General features: G+C 36.5%; 1 protein-coding gene across 1 annotated transcript in view; it reads left to right on the forward strand.

Annotated features, from left to right (window-relative positions):
- The window catches only part of ZCCHC14 (zinc finger CCHC-type containing 14), a 129,150-nt gene that overhangs the window by 35,908 nt on the left and 72,301 nt on the right, over window positions 1-20,941 (forward strand). Inside the window, exon 2 of the mRNA XM_044663193.1 lies at window positions 10,647-10,770. Coding sequence (XP_044519128.1) covers window positions 10,647-10,770 — 124 coding nt within the window. The remainder of the gene's footprint in view (window positions 1-10,646; window positions 10,771-20,941) is intronic.

Consider the following 20,941-nt stretch of genomic DNA (forward strand, 5'->3'; position numbering starts at 1 on the left):
CTCTTCTTTCCTCATGCGTTTTAGTATGAAGACTGACTCAGTCTTCCTATCCACCTCTCCCCCAACCCCTGCCCAGAGAGAGAGAGAGAGAGAGAGAAATGTATCTTTAACATAGTCAACTGTAATCACCCATACTGTCATTTCAATTCAGCTTTAGATAGGAATGGTCATAACCTTGGTCTTATCATTTATAAGTCCCCATGATCCAGAGTTCTGAAATTCTATCTGGCCTTAACCTAATTTATCATCTTTCTTTAAAGTCACCCCCAGACCCACTTTGTACCCTCACTGAATTCTCTAGTTATTTCATCCTTCCCTGCTTCTCCAGTTTTCCCCTTGTTCTCATTTGCTTCTACTTGAAATATGGACACACCATATCTAACCATTTAAGCATTTATACTATCCTTAATCCTTGAATTCCTTGCCATTTTATTCTATAGTGCTATCTTCTTTTCCATTTCCTAACTCTAGATTACCTCACCCCCATCATCCACCTTCTCCAATTCAAGTGCCGATAAGTATCACACAAGAGTCCTGAACAAGTTTATTTCAGATTTGTTATCTCATTTCATCTAGGCCTTCTCTACTGCATGGCATTTCTTTTACCATCACATTCTCCATAGTGTTATATATCTCTTCTTCCTCAAGTCACCTGTCTTACCCTGACCCTCCTCTCATCAGAGGGACTCACCTAATATTTTACTGAGTAAATTAAGGCCATCATCATGACCTTCCTCTTCTCTCCAATTTTGCATTTCATATCTCATTAATATCAACCCTGGTTCTTAACTTTCTTTATTTATTCCAGACTTTGATGAAGAAGGCCTTTCCCCTCACCTCTTTGGTATCTTTATTTCCATCTACTTCAGGGTTTGGGCCACTGGCTCTTTCCCTGCTGCCTAAAAACGTACCAGATTTCTTTCTTTCTTTTTTAAATTAAAAAAAAAAACACTTTGACTTAATAATAGCTCTCTTTCTCAAGTTATCTGTGTCTTTCCTCCTTTTTTGCAGCCTAAACTCAAATACTCTACTGATCCATACTCTTATACTATGAGATTTTGTTGATCATGTTTCCTGTCCATTTCGGACTCTTCTGTGCTTGCCCATGTCTGTGACCTCTCATAAGTTCACTACAGCGAGTTCACCCAACAAACACATCTTGAAGATACCAGTGGAACACTTAGACCATTCACCATGCTGTATGATCCTTATCATCCTTCTGATCCTCTTCCTTCTTTAATACCATTCTGCCCTAGTCACTACAGAATCAGAAGGGTTGAATAGAATCATCGAAAAAAGTATTTATTGTTTACTCTGTGCTAAATACTGTGCTAAGCTCTGGGGAAACAGACACTAAGAAAGAAACAACATGTACACAGAATGTATTTTCAAATTTTCCTTATTCATCTATTAACATGACTAAAGAGTTTTCTCAGCCAGACTAAAAGAAAAGTCTGGTTTTGCTTACTACCTGCACTTTATCCCATTCACCTCATAGCCCTTTGAAATTTGGCTTCCAATTCTACCATTAGACTAAAACTGCTCTCTTCAAAGTTCAACAATTTTTAATTGCTAAATTCAGTGACCTTTCTTGGTTCTTATCTTTCTGGATCTCTCACCATCCTTTCCTTCTGGATACTAGAGTTTTTATATTCTCCTGGTTTTCCTCTTCACAGTCTTCTTGCTGGATCATCATCTATGTCCTGCCATGTGAGCATACCCTTGGCCCTATTCTAGGCTCTCATATTCCTCTTTGTGATCTCATCAGCTCCCAGGGGTTCAGTTATTTTTATGCTGAATACTTTCAGATGAGTCTACCTAGCCCCATATCTCTTTCTTGAACTCGTAACCCTAAGTCATCACCTCTCTGCTGGACATGTCCACAATGGAACTCGGTCTTTCCTCCTAAACCCACCCATTCATCTTATCTTACCTATTTTTGTGGAGGGGGACTACTTTTCTTCTAGTCACTCAGGTTTACAGCCTCAGAGCTGTCCTTGACTTTTCCCTTTACCCCCTCCCACATCCCATCTGCTACTGAGTCTGGTTGATTTGACCTCAACTCAATGTCTGTTCCCTTCTGTTTCCTTTCTCCCCCACTCACACGACAACCCCGCAATATACCACTTTTTACCTAAACTGCTGCAGTAGCCTTTTGATTGGGCTTTCTTACTCTTATCTCTTCCCTTTATAATCTATTCTCTTCAAATTGATAATCTTAAAATAAAAGTTTAACTATGACACTCAAAAACCTTCAATGGCCTCTAGGGTAAAAAATACTTCTGTCTGACATTTAAAACACTTTGCAATTTGGCTGCAACCTTATAATTTCAGACTTATTTCATATTAAACTCACTTGCACAGGATCCATGCTAACCAAACTGGCCTTGTTTTCCCCCATATACAGGATATTCTTTCTTCTGCCTATTTTTCCTCTTCATACCTGCTTATTGGAAATCCTAGCACCATTCAAGACTCATCTTTTTTTCAAGGTTTAAGAACCACTTTCTGTGAGAGACTTTTCCTGATCTCTCCCTCCTCCATATTACTTTGTATTTACTGTTTTCATGCTGTTGCTCTCCTCACTGACCCTCCCAATCCCTATACACTCTATTGGAAGTTTCTTAAAGGCAGGGATTATTTTTACTTTTGCTTTTGTATCTATCCACAATGCATGGTAGCTACTATAGTAGGCATTTAATATATGCTAATTGAATTGAATCACTTATATCTTTAAGTCTTATGAAATTCTTCTGAAGCACAGAGTCAGGTGTATGCCAGCACATTCCTTATCCCATTCTCTATAACCCTTGAACGTTTGAAATGCTGGCTTGATCTCTTCTGTGGCTTGTAAGCATTCTGTGTAGGTATCAACACACTTTTGGGTTGAATGGGTTACATGCTGGAGATTGAGAAATGATTGTCACAAAGCAGTCAATAGGTTAATCTATCTCCATCTACTTGTTGAAGGGCCTTGTAATTTGACATTTCACTATAATTATTCTGATCATACCATTTATGATGTCATTGGATCATAGGAAAATAGATTTTTAAAACACCAAAGTGGCTGAGCAGTCCTGAAAAGGGTTTGGCAAGCCCTCACACCATCAGAGGTGCTAACCCTCCCTGAATGCCCCATTCATCCCACAATACACCTTTTATTAAGAAGGAATGTACCTAGGTAGTCTTTAAGGTGTCTTCTAACTAAATTTTTCAGAGCTGCTCATCTACTTTGGTGTCTGCCTTTTACTCAACTGTCATTCATGGCTTCAAGAGGCTGTAGTATGCTCAGCAGGTATACCCATTTCAGTGGGTGGGTCATGCTAGGTTGACGGTAACTGACAGACCTCAAACCTGTAGGTGAATTAGGGGGATATATACCCCAAGAATGTAAGACTTCACTGGATAGAATGAGTGTATAAGAACAGTTTGTTCCAATCACTATGGAGGTGGCTAATACGTGCTTAGGAATCTTGGTCTGACATAGAAGGTGCCAAGGTCATCCACTGCATATCCAGGCCATTGCCAGTCTTAGATGACTCTGGAAGAGAGAGAAGACTGAGGAATTTGTGTAGTTCTGCCTCACTGAAATCCAATTCAGGAGCAGTCAAGATAATACTCTCCTAATATCATTGTTCCTCTTCAAAAATGAAAGATAGGGGCAGAGCCAAGATAGTGGTAGTGGCTTAGTAGTAGAAAAAGCTGGAACCACTCTGAGAACCTTCTCAAACCAAAAATGAAAGATAACAACTTTTTATAATTCTATCTTCAATATTTTTGGTATTTAAACTCTGGTAGTTTGTGGTAACTTAGAAATGCAAAGAGAAAAATGATTATTAATAGTGGAAGATGTTTTGTAAAAAAAAAAAGGTTAGGCCTTTCAGTTATGAAGATTTGGATAGAAAATAATTATGTATTAAAATTTGTGTAAGATACATAACAATAATATAATCTTCCTAGCCGAAGTGCACCATTTGGAACCTATCAGATCTCAGCTCTTGAGGACATTAAACTAAAATGACTTGTTCTTCAGCGTGAGCATGAGTCAGAAAGCTTTTGAGTTTAACTGCCTAGGTCACATGGGATAAATTAGCTTTAACCCAAAATAACAAAAAAAGTTTCTGGGAAGTGCAACTGAAGATGGTTTTATATGTAAACAAAATAGCTAAGTAAAGATGATAAGCCTTATTGGGGAAATTGAACATATGGTGTATCAAGAAGCAGTAGTTTTGAATGATATAGTAAAGAAAACAAGTGCTCTTTTTAAAAAAAAAAATGTCCCTTGAGCTCTGCATTTATTTGATATATTTTGGTGTAGTAGAAAGAGGATTGAATTTGGAATTAAAATACCTTGATTCAGCTCCCCCGCCTTGCTCTTTTTACTAGCTATGGGACCTTGGGCAAGTAGCTTAACTTCTCAAGGCCTCAGATTCCTTATTTATAAAATGAAGGCTGAATTCCCATCCCCAAATATATCATCCTTTTTAGTATTGGCAGTACTCAGCTTTTGATAAAGTATATTTTCCACATTCGTTTCTTTTCATACATGGCAGTAGGATTGCCCTCCCAGATTTTTGTTTAAAATTTTTCAAGATCCTTAGCAGTGGAGGGAACCTAAGAATTTGAGGGAAGAAGAATGGATTCCAGGAAAAAATTGCTGAAACTTGACATGTTTATTGGGGGAAATACATAACATGTTGAAGTCTTACTCTGTGGCCTTAGATACAATGGTAGTAGGAACTCTTATTTTTGTATTTGTTTTCTCCTAGGTCCTACCTTTAGTAGTAAAAGGGGACCTACCTTTCAGTCTCAGGGTGAAGGAAGTAATGGGATGATTCTTCTGAGTTTTTTTTTTCAGATGTAAAGCTGGGGCTCTCATTTATTCTTAAATCTACTTAGGATATGGTTTTATACCTCTTGTTGGGATCTAACAAACTTCCACCGGAGACTTAAAAAAAAATGGAAAGGACACATCTCTTGGCATCATCCAACAAATGTTCTACTTACAACCTTATGTAGCCTTCGTTTGTTTAACTTCTCTTTGTCCTCACTTTTCTCTTCTGTAGAATGAGAATAGTGGTTTATAAAATCACTTTCTGCTCTATATCTGATCCTGTGGCAAACTGTCTTAAGGGAGTGGGAAAGGTGGCACAGGGGAGGAGCCATATAGGTTTTGAGTAGAAATCTGGGGGTGGAAGTATATCCAGTTATTAGAGGGGAAAAGATAACTTCCAGAAGTATTGACCAGGGAAGACTTGATGGAAGAGGTGGTATTTGGACAGGGTTGTTAAAACCAGCAGTTATGATTATGATGAGAGAAGGTCAGCAGGACAGTAGACAGTGTATGCAAGGCCATTTTTACTAGAATAAAAGTTTAGGTAAGTAATAATGGAAAGTAAGGCCAAAAAGTATACTACAACCAGATTATGGAAGATTCCTGAATGACAGCCTAATGGTGCTTCCTTTCATAGTACTAACTCCACTGTTTGGCATCTTGGCCTTCCAGCCCTTTTACATATTACCTCCCTACTAAGCCAAATTGGCCTTCTTCTGTATACACAATATTCTGTCCCTTATTTCAGGGCTTTTGCACTGGCAGTCTCTTATTACTGAAATTTCCTTCTTTCTTGCTTCTTATTTGAATCCCTAGTTTCCTTCAAGGCTTAGCTCATTGGCCACCTTCTATTTGAAAGCTTTTCAGATTTTCTTTGTCTCCCTCCTGCCCTGGTAATACTGTTTCCCCACCCTTAAAGTATTTTGTATTTATTTTTGTATATACCTTGATATGTTGAGAACCTTCCCTGGCCATAGTGCAAGTTCTTCTTGGGCAGAAACTGTTTTACATGAATTTTTGTATTCCCAGTGCCAGTGGGGACTTTATAAATGTATGATTTATTGCTCAGTTGATAGAGTTAAGACTTTTGTAATATAGGTCATTGGGAGCCACTAAAGGTTTTTGAGGAGGAGATGACTTAAATATTTGTTGAATGAATGATACAAATCAGTATGTTGGGAAGAGAAATTTCACTATTATGTAAGATATGTTGGAGGAGGAGAGTGCCAAGCAAGAGATGTGGAAAACTCAGAAGACTGTCTTGGTGTAATGTAGTAAGGTCCATGGCTAAAGTGGTATTATTAAGAATGGGCTAAGAAGAGAGGGGAGGCAAATAAAGGACATAGTATAAAGGAAGGATTGGTAAGGCTGACAGGATTTAGGGGTCTATGAATAGAGGAGTCAAAGGTACAAGTTTGGAGCCTAGGTGATTAAGAAGTAATATTATTAGAAATAGCAAAGACAAGATGAGAGGTGATAATTTTGATTTTATTTTTTTAAGCGTGCTGATTTTTCTGCTTTACCACCGGACCTGTTTTGGTGGAAACCTCTCACAGGCTGAACTAGAGTTTTGGTAAAACTAGAAATAGAGAGTTTAGGAGTCTCCTGCATAGAGGTGTTAGTTGAGGATATAAACCTTGTATTGGAGAAATTTTAGACTACTCAGTGACACATTCTTGACACATTGCTTATGTGCCAGAGATCTGTTATTCCCCTAAAGCAATACCTGATGTTGGAGGCATCAGTCTGATACTTTGCTCTAGAACAGTGATTCCCAAAGTGGGCGCCACTACCCCCTGGTGGGTGCTGCAGCGATCCAGGGGGGTGGCGATGGCCACAGGTGCATTTATCTTTCCTATTAATTGCCTTTAAAATGTTCAAATAATTAATTTCCAGGGGGCTAAGTAATATTTTTTCTGGAAAGGGAGCAGTAGGCCAAAAAAGTTTGGGAACCACTGCTCAAGAACAAAGCAGTTCAAACAATTTTTTAACAATTCACATTTGGATAATCACTATGATGTTAACAAAGCTCTTTCCTCAAAACAACCCCATGAGCTAGACCAGCATTTGCAAACCTTTTTGAGATCACATAACCAAACTGCAACTTCAAGCTGCCTGTGAGCCCCCCACATTACTGTAGACAGAAAGGGGAGGAAGTGCTTGCATTTGGCTACTGGGCAGAGGGACAGGGTATGTGAAAAACGTCTTTGGGAGCTGTGGAGAGGAGGAATGGAGCTAGGCAATATAAGTACCATTCTAAGTGAGTGACAGTTGTAATACTTTTAATTGTATAGGTCAGTCAAACAAGTACATCTCTTAGGCATTTCCCATTTGACAAATGGTCAAGGGACGTTAATAGGAAGTTTACAGATAAAGAAATCAAAACTAAAAATTTTGTACCACTTCACACTTAGCAGGTACCACCTCACACCTAACAGATTGGCCAATGTGACAGTAAGAAAAATAATAAATGTTGGAGGGATTGTAGCAAAATCAGGACACTAAAGCTGGTGGAGTTGTGTATTAATCCAGTCATTCTGGAAGGCAATTTGGAATGGGCACAAAGGGCTTTAAAAGAATGCATACCCTTTGATCCGTCAATATCACGCTTAGGTTTGTACTTCAAAGAGATAATAAGGAAAAATATTTATACAAAAATATTCATAAGTGCACTCTTTTGGTGGCAAAAGATTGGAAAATGAGGGGCTGTCCCCCTCAATTGGGGAACAGCTGGACAAATTGTGATATTTGATGGTGATGGAATGCTAGAACTGATGCAGAGTGAAATGAGCAGAATCAAGAAAACATTATACACTGAAAGTGAAATATTGTGGAACTCTCCAATGTAATGGACTTTACTATTAGCAATACAGTGATTCTAGGACATTCCTGAAGGACATATGAGAAAGAATGCTATCCATATTGAGAGAAAGAACTATGGGATTAGAAACACAAAAGAAAAACTTATGACTTGTCACTTGTTCATATGGATATATGATTTAGGGTTTCAGTTCTATGGTAAAAATTAATAATATGGAAATAGGTATCAAGTGATAACATTTGTACAACTCAATGGAATTGCTTCTTGGCTCTGGGAGAGGGAAGGGAAAAGGAGAGGGAAAAAATTAATCATGTAAATATGGAAAAATATTTTTAAAAATAAAATTAAAATTAAGAACTACATCTCTTGAATGTTTTATAATTTCATTTTTTTGATTAACTAATTTGATTAGAACAAATAAGGCCAAAGTCAGAGGTTCTTTACCCAAAAGAAATAGCCACAAATTGTATATACCCTAGCCCTAAGCAAACCATCAGTATGCTTGCTGTTAGCAAAAAAGGGGGATAGGATGGATAATTCAGCACAATTCTGTTAGAACTGCTTGGCAGACAGCAAAGAGCCTGTGAATAGATTGGCAGGATTTTTATGTGCAAAGAACAGCATATGTAATGCAGAAAGCAACATGATATACTTTTTTACATTTAAACGCTTTTTAAGATAAATAAGGTACTATCAGATGTTGATAGTGGATAGAGGACAGAGCTCTAAGTTCTGATCTTTGCTATTTATTTCCTGGGACACATTGAACTATCATGGTACAGAAGAAAGAACTCAGGGGTCCTAAGGTCATATCCCAGAATTGATGTTTATTATCTGTGTGATATTGGGCAAGTCATTAACTTCTCTGGGTCTCAATTCCCATAAAATGAAGGCATTGGAATAGGTGACCTCTATAAGTCCCTGACAGCTTTCTATGATCCTGTGATTCTCAGAAAAAGTCATATGAAGGAGTTAGACTTGTTGACTTTTAAGGTTCCTTCCTGCTAAGACGCTAGGATACTGTTTCCTAAAACAAGGAGTTGTGGAGTGGGAGTCCTGTGCTTAGCAGACTATTCTAAATAAAAGTTAAAAATCAATTTGGATCATTTAGAAATAAAAAATTTCAAAAATAATTTTTCTTTGGATCTGTATTGTTTTCCTTTCTTCCAAAACTCTTATCTAAATGTCCGGGTGTAATAGTGGACATTAAAAATAAACAGGACTGGGAGATAGGAATAAATTTGGTAGGCATGTACATTTCTGACTGTTTAAAATTAGTTGGTTTTTTTTTTAAGTTTGTAAATTGTTTTGGAACACATTTTCCTCGTATAAAGAATATTATAAGTTGTGGCTAGGTTCTCAGGTTGACCTGTATTGTAGCTTGAAACCAATGGGGAAAAATTACTAGGAAACTACTGAATTAAACAACAGAAAAATAAAATAAGTGAAACACTACTTTTTTTCATTTCGCATGCTAGTGCACAAAGAAAAGCAGGATTAATTATTAGCAAAAGAGATAAGCAGGGAGAGCCCCTTTTGTGGAAATCTGAACGATAGTTGGGTACATCTAAGAACTTTCTTTTCAACATTCCCCCCACCAAACTTCCCTTTAAAATTCTGTGACCCTTTCCTTTAGATAGTTATCAGTAGCATGTGGTTAGAGAAATTGTCTCTAGAGTTTTTAAATTTTTGCCTACAAAGTAGAATTGATAGTTATCTGAATTTAATTGGATGAGGGAAAGGGGGAAGAGAGAAAGTGAGTTAAAGACCATTGCATTTTGAAATAAAGATTATCTGAAGTGGAATAAATCTGTTTTGAGTGTTGAAAAACAGGATAAACTTTTTATGCCTTCTTTCCCCATCTTCACATCTGATTATGATTGTTTAATGCAGTTTAGGTAACATGAAATGATAGATAATTCTCATGAAAGGCACTCAGACTCTCACAAAAATTAAAATAATGAGGGTTTTTTGGTTTGTTTTTTGAGGGAGGTCAGGAGGAGAATGCAAATTTTCAGCTTCCTTGTTGCTTCTGGCTTGCCTCATTCTAGCTCAGGTTATTTATAATCTTTTGTCAGTAGCATCTTAAAGTACTTCTCAACATTCCACAAGTCATTGTGTGCTAGTAGTATATAACAGGTTCTTATTGACTCCTTTGGCAGCCTGGGTGTTTTAGATACATAAAGTTAAATTACATAGGATTAAAAAGGAAACTAATTATATCAAAATATAGTTATGAGAATTTTTTTTAAAGTTCACAGACCCTCACACTAGTAGAAATTCGGGATGGGTTGATCCTGTCCCTGAAACCAACAGTCGGTCTTTGCTGTAGCTCTGCCACCAAAAGCCAAACACTTCTCTGCCAGATGAAATCCACCAAGGTTTATAAGATCAGCTCTCTGTGGAGTGAGTCGCAGGATTGTAGATTCAAAAGAGACACTATATGTCATCAAGTCCAGACCTTTCATTTGGTAGATGAGGAAACTGTCAAAGAAGTTAATTAATTTGCAAAAATTCTCTCAGATAATCTGGTAGGATCAGAATTTGAACCCAGATTCTCTAACTCCAAATCCATTGCTTATTTTACTTTGCATATATTTTGTATTCACTTATATGTGTGTGAATCATTTCTTTTGAAAAAATGTAAGCTTCATAAGAACGGGGGTTATTTGTATCTCTAGCACCTAATACAGTTTGTGGTACATAGGTAAATGCTTAAGAAATGCTTGTTGAATGTTAACAAACATAAACTGAAGAAATCCTAGACCTGTAACATGTAAAGTTTTTAAAATAGTTTGTTAATAACTCGTTAGATTACTATTTCAAGTTAATAAAGGTTATAAAACTATATACTAAACCACATATTTGCTACTATCAGCTAGTTGTATGCTGTAGGTAGAGTGATAGAAGAAAAATTAAAATAAATTTTAATAATGGAATGGAAAATCATTGAAATTGCATAGTTATTACATATTTGCTTTGTTCCCTTAGGTCACCCCAAGAGCAGAGACCCCGATAAATAGTGTTGGTAACAGTTTGGAAAATGCACTACATACATCAGCACATTCCATTGAGGAGTCTTTACCCAAGAGGCCTTCAGGGAAACACTCCAAAGGTGAGTCCAAAGTTCAGTTTATATAGGTACTTTCAAGAGATTAGAAGGTGAAAGTTTTTTGTTGTTCATTTAGTTATCCAACTCCTCACACCCTCATTCAGGATTTTCTTGGCAAAGATACTAGACCGTTTGCCATTTCCTTCTCCTGATCATTTTATAGAAGAGGAAATTAAGGCAAATAGGGTTAAGTGACTTACCCAAAGTCATAAAGCTAATAAATGGCTGAATCCAGATTTGAACTCAGGAATATGAGTCTTCCTAATCCCAGACCTTGCTCTCTTACCTGCTGTGCCACCATCCTGTCCCTAAGTGAAAGTTTGGTTGATTTCAAAAGAGAGATGCATGCATATTATATATACAACAATTTTTCACCAAATAACTTCATACCTGTGGCTATTATTTTGATACAGCTTTTAACTATATTATGTATAATGGATCTGTGGAAATCAGTAGCAGAATTAAAAGCAGAACTTACTTGTTAAAAGGTTTTCTGGAGGTTATAGAATTACCAGAGTAAGGGACTTTTGTTTTACAGGAATAGTTGTAAGTTCCAGATATAGAAAATAACAATTACCTGATATAATACAGTAAAAACTATGAGGATGCTTGCTAGGAGATTTCTTATTTTGTTGACAAATTGTTGAAATCTCTTAAAGGAAATGAACTTGATAAAGTTCTGCCCTATCAGATAACCACATAAAACCAATTCCTCCCATCTATGTATAGGGTTTTGTATAGCCAGAAATAAACATAACTCTATAAGCTAAGCAGCTAGATGAATTAGTAGATACAGTGCTGGACTTGTAGTCAGAGAGCTGAGTTCAAACTCTGCCTTAAACATTTCCTCGCTCTGTAACCCTAGACAAATCATTTAAATTTTGCCTCTCTTGTTTTTTTCATCTGTAAAGTGGCAGTGATAATAGGACCCACCTCCCAAGATGGATTATATCTATAAAGTGCTTTTTAAATCTCAGAGAACTATATTAGTTAGTTAGCCAATATTATTATTTCTATTCTCATTATTAGAAACACTGCTTTCCCTACTCAATATAACCTTATAGGACAATGAATCACTCATCCTAAGAAACTTGTTTACTTATTGATTCCCACCATATTGCTGTCCAGTCATGCCTGATTCTCCATAACAGTGTGGTCCATGGGATTTTGGGGGAAAGATTCTGGAGGAGTTTGAAGGCAGCAGTTTGAACTTGTCCATCTAATAAGTGTCTGAGGCCAGATTTGAACTCAAGTCTTCCTGACTCTAGGCCCAGCATTCTATCCACTGAGGCATCTAGCTGCCTCCATAATGCAGTATAAATAATGTTAATTTGTCATTTTCAAAGTCAATATGCCCTGTCCACTAAGCCATCTAGCTGTCTTTAGATCTCTACTATACCTCTTATTAAATATGCAACCCTACTTTATTTTTATTGTCTGATACATAGTCCTTTTGTATACCCCAGTTTAGTTGACTCATCTCACTTCAGAAATAGTTTCTATTCTTTTCACATCTCATTACTGGCTTCAGACATTTGTCTCATTCTGTATATCTCTATTGGGAGTTATAGAAAAAGACCTATAACAAAAGACTTAACTCAAACTAGTCTATTCTGTTAGTTAGGATCAAGATTAAAACAGTAGATATTTGTGAGACATTTATTAGGTAACAAACGGAAATTTACTTACCATTAGCAGAACAAGGCCATTAAATAAGGATATTTAATGAGGAGATGGCATCGATTTAGCTGGTGCAGCCCTGTCTCTCTGGTGCTCATATTTCTAATTTGCATATATTTGTTTTTCAGTTTTTATCAGTTGTTCAATAAGCATTTATTGAGCTCATACTGTATGTTGGGCACTATGATAAGTATGGAGATACCAAGAAAGGCAAAAGACGGTCCCCACTCTCAAGGAGCTCACAATCGTATGGAAAACACATAAAAAAAAAAAAAAAAACTAAAAGGGGAGAGGGGAGGTTCCCAGTTCAGGGATATGATGATAAATCCAAAGAAGTAGAGCATGATAGGAAATGAAGAGATGGCTACTCTGGGCACTCTTCTTAAATAGAGGACCTAGGAAGAACCCTCCACTGTTCATCTTCCACCCTCTCCAATCAGAGAGAGGGAGGAGTTCCAGGGTTAGAGTGATAAGTGTTTCAGGGTGACCTTGCAGGATGATGAAGTTATAGAGAGCACAATGAAATCCAAAAGACTGCAGCCTGGTGGAAAGTGAGCAGTGACCTGCTCTTTAGATTTGATCTCTCTCTCTCTTGATTAACTATTTTCTCCCCCAAAATGAGAGGTAACAATGGACTCAATAACCTGATATTGAAATGCTATACAATTATCTAATGATTAAACACAATAATGGAGAGAACTAGAAATGTAGAATTATGAATTCATTTTTTATTTTGGAGTGTGTTTTTGTTCTTATATTTGAATTTGACTGTTTTAATTAGGAAATTTACTTCCAATAAATGGAAAATGTTTAAGATGTGGAAAGAGCACTGATTTGTCATTGGAAAACTTGATTTTGTATCTTTTCTTCAACATTTATGTCATTTCCATGTCAATAAAATTCACTTTCCTTTAGGGAAACAAGTGGAAACCTTGAATGAGGTTGAGGTTTTAAACCTCATGACCTCAAGAGAATAACCAAGATTATCTTCTGCTCAAGTAAACTTGAGTGCCAAGAAAAAAATGTGCATTCTCCATCTTTGATGTGATGGTGTGTCCTTTTTATTTTCCTGTCTTTAATCACTTCTTTGACTAATATATGAAATCCAGGTCCTTTGAGGTCCTCATGGTTATGTTTTAGAGCCTGCATTTCCACCATGTACCTGTCTATTATCCTTTGTGTGATATTTCTCTTTAGTTCTTCAGAGGGGTTTTATATTTCACTTTCATATAGCAGTATGATGGTATATATATATAGTGGTATAATGTTAATACTGAAAAGATGGACATTTGTTTTCATGGGAAATTTATGGTCAGTAAAAAAGCTTTACAGTTTCCTGGAGAAAAAAAACAAAACAGCAAAACTCTTTGTTTCAAGATTGGCCTCAACTCATTGTCCCATCTAGACTTCGTTCTAGGTATACATACTGTTGGGCAAACTCTTATAGGGTATTTTCATACAAAATGTATTTTGAAATCTGGGCAGTAGACATTCTTGATCCATTTTGGTCTTTCTTTTGTGGATGGACAGACTAAATAAATTATGAGTGATTACTGATCTCTTCTAGGAACCTTCTGCATTATTTTAGGACTTGATGTAGTCAACACGATGTCAAACAGGAGCATCTGGAGGTCCTCATTATAGGCAATCACTCCATAGCCTAAATTTTGCATTGGGTCTTTTCCATCATAATATCAGATACCTTTGTTCTCTACTTCAACAATGTTTATTATCAAGATATCATTGCAGGGGCAGCTGGGTAGCTCAGTGGAGTGAGAGTCAGGCCTAGAGACAGGAGGTCCTAGGTTCAAACCCGGCCCCAGCCACTTCCCAGGTGTGTGACCCTGGGCAAATCACTTGACCCCCATTGCCCACCCTTACCACTCTTCCACCTATGTGACAATACACCGAAGTACAAGGGTTTAAAAAAAAATTGCTAAAAAAAAAAAAAAAGATATCATTGCAAAGGATTATTTTTGTTACTCGGTTTTCCAAGAAATTCCAGATGAACTTGATGTATAGATGGGAGATACCCTCCTGCAAAAGGCAGTTTTTGTTCTCCTAATCAAATACCTTTTCATAATCAACAGACAGTATACATGATAGGATTTTATATTTTCTATCTCTTTCTATTAATTATGAAATAATAAAAGTCATAGTTTATTATTGAGTATCACTTAGAAGCTCCCGCTTATTTCTTGTTAATGCCCTCAGTTCACGTATAGATGACTCTCATAATGATTTTGTGTAGATATAGGAGAGTAGACATATAAGTTGGTAGTTAATGATATTTTCTCAGTCACCTTTTTTTCAGCACTAATGAGGTCTACGATCCCCCCTCCCCCACCTTTGATTATTTTCCCTTAATTCAATTATCTTGTAGATTAGTTCCTCAATGCCTCATAATTATCTAATTTCCAGTAGAGATCTCCTCTATTTATACATTTTGTCCAAGCTACCTGCTCTTCCTATTTTTATTCTTTTTAATACCATTTCTTCTTTTTCAGTGACAGAGATTCTTAAGCAGGAGTCCATGAACTTGTATGAGAAAAAAATTCCATCTTTATTTTCACCTACTTGTTACTGCAATTTATTCTTTTTCTTTAATTATTTAAAAGCTTTATTCTGAGAACTGGTCCATAGGCTTCATCAAGTCTTTTAAAAGTGTCTGTGATACAAAAAAAGGCTGATAACTCATGATCTATAAGTGCCTCTGGAGTTGTGATTTTAAGGTCCAAGTGTGTTGGTCCCACTATCTTTGTTGGAAAGAAGCAGTTTGTGGAAATGGACTTCGAAATCTTTACATTTTTCTTGTGTGTATTTCATGTATTTTTCATCTGTAAATGCTACTTTGCCTAATTGGATATCTTTCCCAAGCTTTCTTTACTGGTGAGAAAGAGAATTTAAACTCCTTTTGTTTATTTTAACTTAATCAATGAAGAACTTGGAGAGTCCCCTGTCTTTCATATTTACTTAGTCATTAACACTTAGTAAGAAACTTTTACTAGAAAAGGAAGTTCATACCCTAAAACACCACAAGCACTGCCACCCTGCCCCCCAGGCAGTGCCAGGCAAATTGAAAGACTGTGATTGATCCCTGAGATGTGAAGAGGAGAGCTGATGGGTGGAGAAAGCTGTGTATAAGCAGAAGCCTCTGGGACACTTTGAGTTTTGTTTTTTTTTAATGATCTTTTGGTTTGTGGGTGTGAGCTCTGGTGAGATTCTTTGCTGTCTTTTGGCTCCTCGGCTGATCTGAGCTCTTGGATGGCTCAGCGTCTTTTGCAGCTTCAGATTTCAGCTTCCTGATTTGGACTTTGGATTCTGGTGAAGATTCGACTTTTGTTGGAGACTTCAGCTAAAGAGGGAGAGATGCTTATTCAGGTGAGACTCTTGCCTCCTTAGCATGAGAGACACTCTTGTGGACTGGTGAGATTCTCATTGGTGGTCTGGAGGCACTCAGACCCGACCTTAGGGTATTTTTAGCTATATTTTCTACCTCCTTTCTATATTTCCCTCTCTTACTATCACTATTTTGATGTAATAAGGCTAAGAATCAATTTTAATAAAAAGTGACCACAACTTTTTAAATTCTTATGTTTGTCAGTCATTTTAATTATTATCCTGGTTTTACCTTCTTCTACTCTGTCTTATTCATGCTATTGCTATAATCATCCATCAGCCTTCTTTTATAGAGTTTATATTATAAAGCAATGATAATTTTGGCAGCTTCCTTTCTCCATTTAAAAAGTAAGCCGGGGGCACCTGAATAGCTCAGTGGATTGTGAACCAGGCCTAGAGATGGGAGGTCCTGGGTTCAAATCTGACCTCAGACACTTCCCAGCTGTGTGACCCTGAGCAAGTCACTTGACCCCCATTGCCTACCCTTACCACTCTTCTGCCTTGGAGCCAATACACAGTATTGACTCCAAGATGGAAGGTATGGGTTTTAAAAAAATAAAAATAAAAAGTAAGCCAAATAATTGCTGACTAAGGTGCTTTCTGGGTTATTTAGCCCCCTTAGAAATAGCTCCTGTGGAGAAAGAGCCTTCCCTACCAACTGTTAGTTCCTGCCACTGAGGCAGTAAGCAGAGACCCCTGAGGAAGAGTTGGGAGCCAGCGTGGGCCAGCCAAGGCAGACCACCACCACTACCTTGACCACCATCTCCCCTCAGGCTCTGATGGAAACAGTTCAAGACCCTGAGCCGAAGAGTCCTGGCAATGTCTGGGCTTCTAGCCCAGACCCCTTGGCCATTGTCCTGAGAAGGACCACTTTGAAAAAATACCCTGGCAACTGCTACTGCAGGCAGCCACAACTCATGAAGACCCAGAAAAGACAATTCATGCCATCAAAGTCTGTGACACTATCAAATGATTCAACATCAGAAATTGACTTGATTTTATCAATGAACAATGACATCAGAGGCATTTCCATCTGAATACATTGTCAGTGAACCCTAAGGACCTGGTGACCTTTTCATCTGACTTATAGTTGAAACCTTCCATGTGTCTTGTCTTTCTCATTAGAATGCGAACTTTGGGAGGACAGAAACTGTCTTAGTTTCTATTTGTATCCCTAGCACAGTGCTTTGTACATAGTAAGTGCGTGGTAAATGCTTTTTCAAAAATTCCTTATCATGGCAGTTCATATACATTGCTTTAACTTCTGGATGAAGTTAATGTCTGTGGTTTTTTTTTTCTGTTCTCCATCTGAATTACAGTGAGAAAATCTCTCATCCTTGTCTTGGTTTTGTTTTTAAATGCTATAAAGCTCAGATCAAGCAAAATATAATAGTAATCTCCATTTACATTTAAAGATTTCATTCATAATGTTATTTAATTTCAAATTTATAAATGTTCAAAAAATGTTTTCTGTTAAACTTAATTGTTTACAGATAACAATTTAAGAATGACCAAAAACCTTTCTACTTAAAAAAAAGTTCTGCTACAGTTTGACTTTATTTTTTTCTATATATGTATATATGAACATTTTAATGTAAACTTTTAGAGATAATTTTAAGAGGGGGGGGAAGAATTTAATATTACCACATTGCAGAGGCTAGAGAGATTCTTAGTCCATCTTCTAGTCTTGATAATTTTATAACTATATTTAATACTTTGTATTAAATTGTCTTCTTATAAAGTGAATTAGAAATGTGTAAAGTTATGGAATTTTTAGTGCTAAAAAGGACCTTGGAAAGATCATATAATTTTTCATATGGAGAAACTGATAGTGGGAAATCACTTGCTCTTGGTTATAACAAGTTAAAGACAGCCTTAGAAATATAACTCGTATCCCAAGTTTGTTATTCTTTCTACTATAACATAATACCTGAGTTTAAGCATTTGAACAAGCCGGTTTTTAACCTTCAAAATAGATTCATTTGGTTTGCTTCTGTGCAGAGGGTAGGAAAAGACTGAAAGAGCAATTTTTTATATTTGGAATTTTTTTTGCTTTGTTAGACTTGCTAATGTTTTTAAATTTTAATTTCAGAAATTGCAACCAATTTCATGCAGTTTGGGACTGGATAAAGGGAAGTTACAGTTGTTTCTCCTTGAATTTCTTAATCATTATTCTAACTTGAGACTTTTCTAGGTTTTTGCAAGAGTATAACATAGGAAAATAAGACAGATCTATAGGCTTTCGTGTCACCAAGTTCAAGTCCTCCCTCATATGTGTGCTAGCTATCTAATCCTGAGCAACTTATTTAACTTCTCTATGCCTCAGGTTCCTCATAAATGAGAAGACTGGACTCAGTGACTTCTAAAGGCCCTTCAAGTTCTAAATCTCTGTTCCTATGGTCCTATAACCATAGGAAGGAAGGGAAGGGAACCGATTCTTTCAAAAGAAAAAAAGTTTGTGTGTTCTTATTTACTTTAAGACCATTCCTCCATATTGTACCAGGGAATGGTGGTGCTTGGGCAGAAAAACAGCTTAGAAGTATTCCACAACTTCAGAGATTGAAGAGCTCTACTGTATACTAATAGCTGTATTGAGTATCATAACCTAAATAAAGTTGCTGGGGTTTGCTTTGATTTGCTGGACCACTCATTAGGAGCCCTAGATTGAAAGCAGCTGCATTTGAACAATTGAAAAACAAAGAAATATTCCATAAGTACTACTTTTTCTATCCTGGCTTTTGGTTCTTTTTAAAAAACTAATGCTTTGCACACTATGAAAATAAAGTACAATATCCACTTATTGCAGGAAGTCAACTTGAATTGATATCTAAGTTTCTTTTATAAAAGAAGCGTTAGTATTTTAAGATATAAATTTGTCTGCATATTCAAGCCAAATTAATAATTTGGTCTGGTTGAGGATCTTATAGGAGTTATAACAGGAATGATTTGTGATTAACATAATGTGTTATAGTTTAAAAGATTATGTATTAGCAGAGGATAGACTGGAAGAGTATTATACACACCTCTCCTGACATCATACTACCTTGGAAGAACTAAAAGCATATAGATCCACAGTGCCAGCTCTGAAGGAAGCTACACAAAGAACTAAAGCTTGGAATAGTGCTCCCTTCACCAGAGTTAAAAAGCCCAACTTTTAACAGTTTTTTAAACTAAAGGAAAATTAAAAGGCAGGAAAATGATTTAAAAAATGAACAAAAAAAAAAAAGAAAAAAGAAACTTCAACATAGAAAGTTATTTTGGTGACAGGATAGACCCAAACTCAGAAGACAATAAAGTCAGTACTGCTGAATCCAAAGCCTCCAAAAAAAAATATTAAGCCCCCCCAAAAAATCTCAAGCCCAAAAAGAACTCAAGGAGTAACTCAAAAAGGATTTTAAAAATCATATAAGAGAGGAAGAAGAAAAGTTGGGAAAAGAAATGAAAATGATACAGGAAAATCATGAAAAAACAGGTTGGTGAAGGAGTGGCAAAAAAAAATTCAATACCTTGGAAAACAGAATAGACCAATTGATGAAAGAGGCTCAAAAAAACCAGAGAGAAGAATTCCTTAAAAAGCAGGATTAGCCAGATAAAAAAAGTTATATAGAAATGCACTAAAGAGAAAAATTCATTTTTATTTTTATTTTTAGAAAATTTTTCCATGTTTACATGATACATGTTTTTACTCTCCCCTCTATCCCTCCCAACCCCCCCCCCCCGCCCCGGTAGCCGACATGCATTTCCACTGGTTTTTACATGTGTCATCCATCAAGACCTATTTCCATATTGTTGATAGTTGCACTGGGGTGGTTGTTTAGTGTCTATATCCCAAATCATATTTGCATCAACCCGTGTGTTCAAGCAGTTGTTTTTCTTCTGTGTTTCTACGGTCATAGTTCTTCCTCTGAATGTGGATAGTGTTCATTTTCATAAGTCCCTTAGAATTGTCCTGGGTCATTGCATTGCTGCTAATACAGGAATCCATTACATTTGATTTTACCACAGTGTATCAGTCTCTGTACATTGTTCTCTTGGTTCTGCTCCTTTCACTCTGCATCAATTCCTGGAGGTCGTTCCAGTTCACATGGAATTCCTCCAGTTCGTTATTCCTTTGAGCACAATAGTATTCCATCACCAGCATATACCACAGTTTGTTCAGCCATTCCCCAAGTGAAGGGCATACCCTCGTTTTCCAGTTTTTTGCCACTACAAAGAATGCAGCTATAAATATTTTTTTACATATCTTTTTCCTTATGATCTCTTTGGGGTATAAACCCAGCATTGGTATGGCTGGATCAAAGGGCAGACAGTCTTTTAAATCCCTTTGGGCATAGTTCCAAATTGCCATCCAGAATGGTTGGATCAATTCACAACTCCACCAACAATGCATCAATCTCCCAATTTTGCCACATCCCCTCTAACATTTATTACTTTCCTTTGCTGTCATGTTACCAATCTGCTAGGTGTGAGGTGGTACCTCAGAGTTGTTTTGATTTGCATTTCTCTAATTATAAGAGATTTAGAACACTTTCTTATGTGCTTATTGATAGTTTTGATTTCTTTATCTGAAAATTGCCTTGCCCATTTATCAATTGAGGAATGGCTTGATTTTGTGTACAATTGATTTAGCTCCTTATATATTTGAGTAATTAGACCTTTGTCACAGTTTTTTGTTATAAAGATTCCCTTCTAATTTTGGTTACATTGGTTTTGTTTGTACAAAACCTTTTTAATTTAATGTAATCAAAATTATTTATTGTACATTGTGTAATTTTTTCTAACTCTTGCTTGGTTTTTAAATTTTTCCTTTCCCAGACAAGTATACTATTCTGTGTTCACCTAATTTACTTATAGTAAAGGTGCAGGATACAAAATAAATGCACACAAATCATCAGCATTTCTATATATTTCCAACACATTTCAGCAGCAAGAGTTAGAGAAATGCCATTCAAAATCACCCTAGACAATATAAAATACTTAGGAATCTATCTACCAAAACAAACACAGGAATTATACAAACACAACTGCAAAACACTTTCCAAACAATTAAAACTAGATCTAAACAATTGGAAAAACATTCGTTGTTCATGGGTAG

Source organism: Gracilinanus agilis, chromosome 2 (genome assembly GCF_016433145.1).
Source record: "Gracilinanus agilis isolate LMUSP501 chromosome 2, AgileGrace, whole genome shotgun sequence".
Taxonomy (NCBI): Eukaryota; Metazoa; Chordata; class Mammalia; order Didelphimorphia; family Didelphidae; genus Gracilinanus; species Gracilinanus agilis.